The 1,116-nt window shown below is 42.6% G+C and overlaps 1 protein-coding gene across 1 annotated transcript in view; it reads left to right on the forward strand.

The window, feature by feature from the left end:
• Window positions 1–893: 893 nt before the first annotated feature.
• The window catches only part of Srd5a3 (steroid 5 alpha-reductase 3), a 19,881-nt gene continuing 19,658 nt past the window's right edge, over window positions 894–1,116 (forward strand). The window contains exon 1 of the mRNA XM_048784497.1: window positions 894–1,067. Coding sequence (XP_048640454.1) covers window positions 961–1,067 — 107 coding nt within the window. The 5' untranslated portion in view covers window positions 894–960. The remainder of the gene's footprint in view (window positions 1,068–1,116) is intronic.

Raw genomic sequence — 1,116 nt, forward strand, 5'->3', positions numbered from 1 at the left:
GGTCACACAAAAAGGCCTCATTGTCCTAGCTGGAATGCCCATTTGCCCAACCCTTATCTTTCTTGCACAAAGAAGCAAAACTTTAAACACTTGTATATTTAACATCCAAAGAATAGTTGAAATCCTACTCACCTGCCCACCAAGTTCAACCCACATCATTTAGGGTACCTCACTAGGGAAAAGGGGATGAGCAAACTACCTCTCCCTTCTTCAATCCCTTACCCACCCCAGAATGTAAGATCCAAATAGGAAGCAGCACTCCTCTTACCAACCTCTCTGTCCTCAGTGTACAAAAGAGTGCCTGCCACACAGTAGGCATACAGTAATATTTCTCTGAATTAACATTTTAAAGGCTTTTTAAGTACTCAAAAGAGGTAAATTTCCATTTACAGAAACAGAAAAAGCTATGTTGTTTTAAAATTGATGAATCGAGAAGTAGCATGGTCACTACATGGAGGTAAATATCAGAAGCAGCAGCTGATGGAGCTAAAAACTTTTCTTCTAGGGACTGGAACTCTAGTGGGTAGGGTACTGCTGTTTTTTAAATACAATGTTTTCCTCCCTACACTTTTTATTATGTTCCATTACTTTGATGACTTTGTACTTTATATATTTACATTATACACATTCCCAACACTCTAATACAAATATTCATTTTTTTGTGCATGACCTGCCTTCTTAATCCACATATACACATGTTCATATTAATAAAGTTGTTTGCAATCCTATGTATTTTATAGAGGGCTTTTCTGTTTTAACTTAGCATATCATTAAAGCTGTCACAGGCAACTTTCTGCGTTTCTAGTCTCCATAATTGTCATGCCAATGCGTCTAACGTTAGTGTATCACCATAATATAGCTAAATACACCAAAGTGGAACATTGAGGAATGCTTCCCCTTTTCCATTGGAAACAATCCTGTGGTGAAGACTTGCAGCCACGTGGTCTCGTATCCTGCTTAATGACTCTCCGGAGTTCCATCGAGGAATCCCCAGTGTCAGAGGAGAGACTGCGAGTGCGCAGCTGCAGCCTGGAGAACCGCGGCCCGGGAACGCGCGCGGCTGGGCGGTGAGTCCGGGGAGGGGCCCAGCGAGTCCCCGCCCCGCGCCACGTCATC

This window comes from Marmota marmota, unplaced genomic scaffold (assembly GCF_001458135.2).
Source record: "Marmota marmota marmota unplaced genomic scaffold, marMar, whole genome shotgun sequence".
Lineage (NCBI taxonomy): Eukaryota > Metazoa > Chordata > Mammalia > Rodentia > Sciuridae > Marmota > Marmota marmota.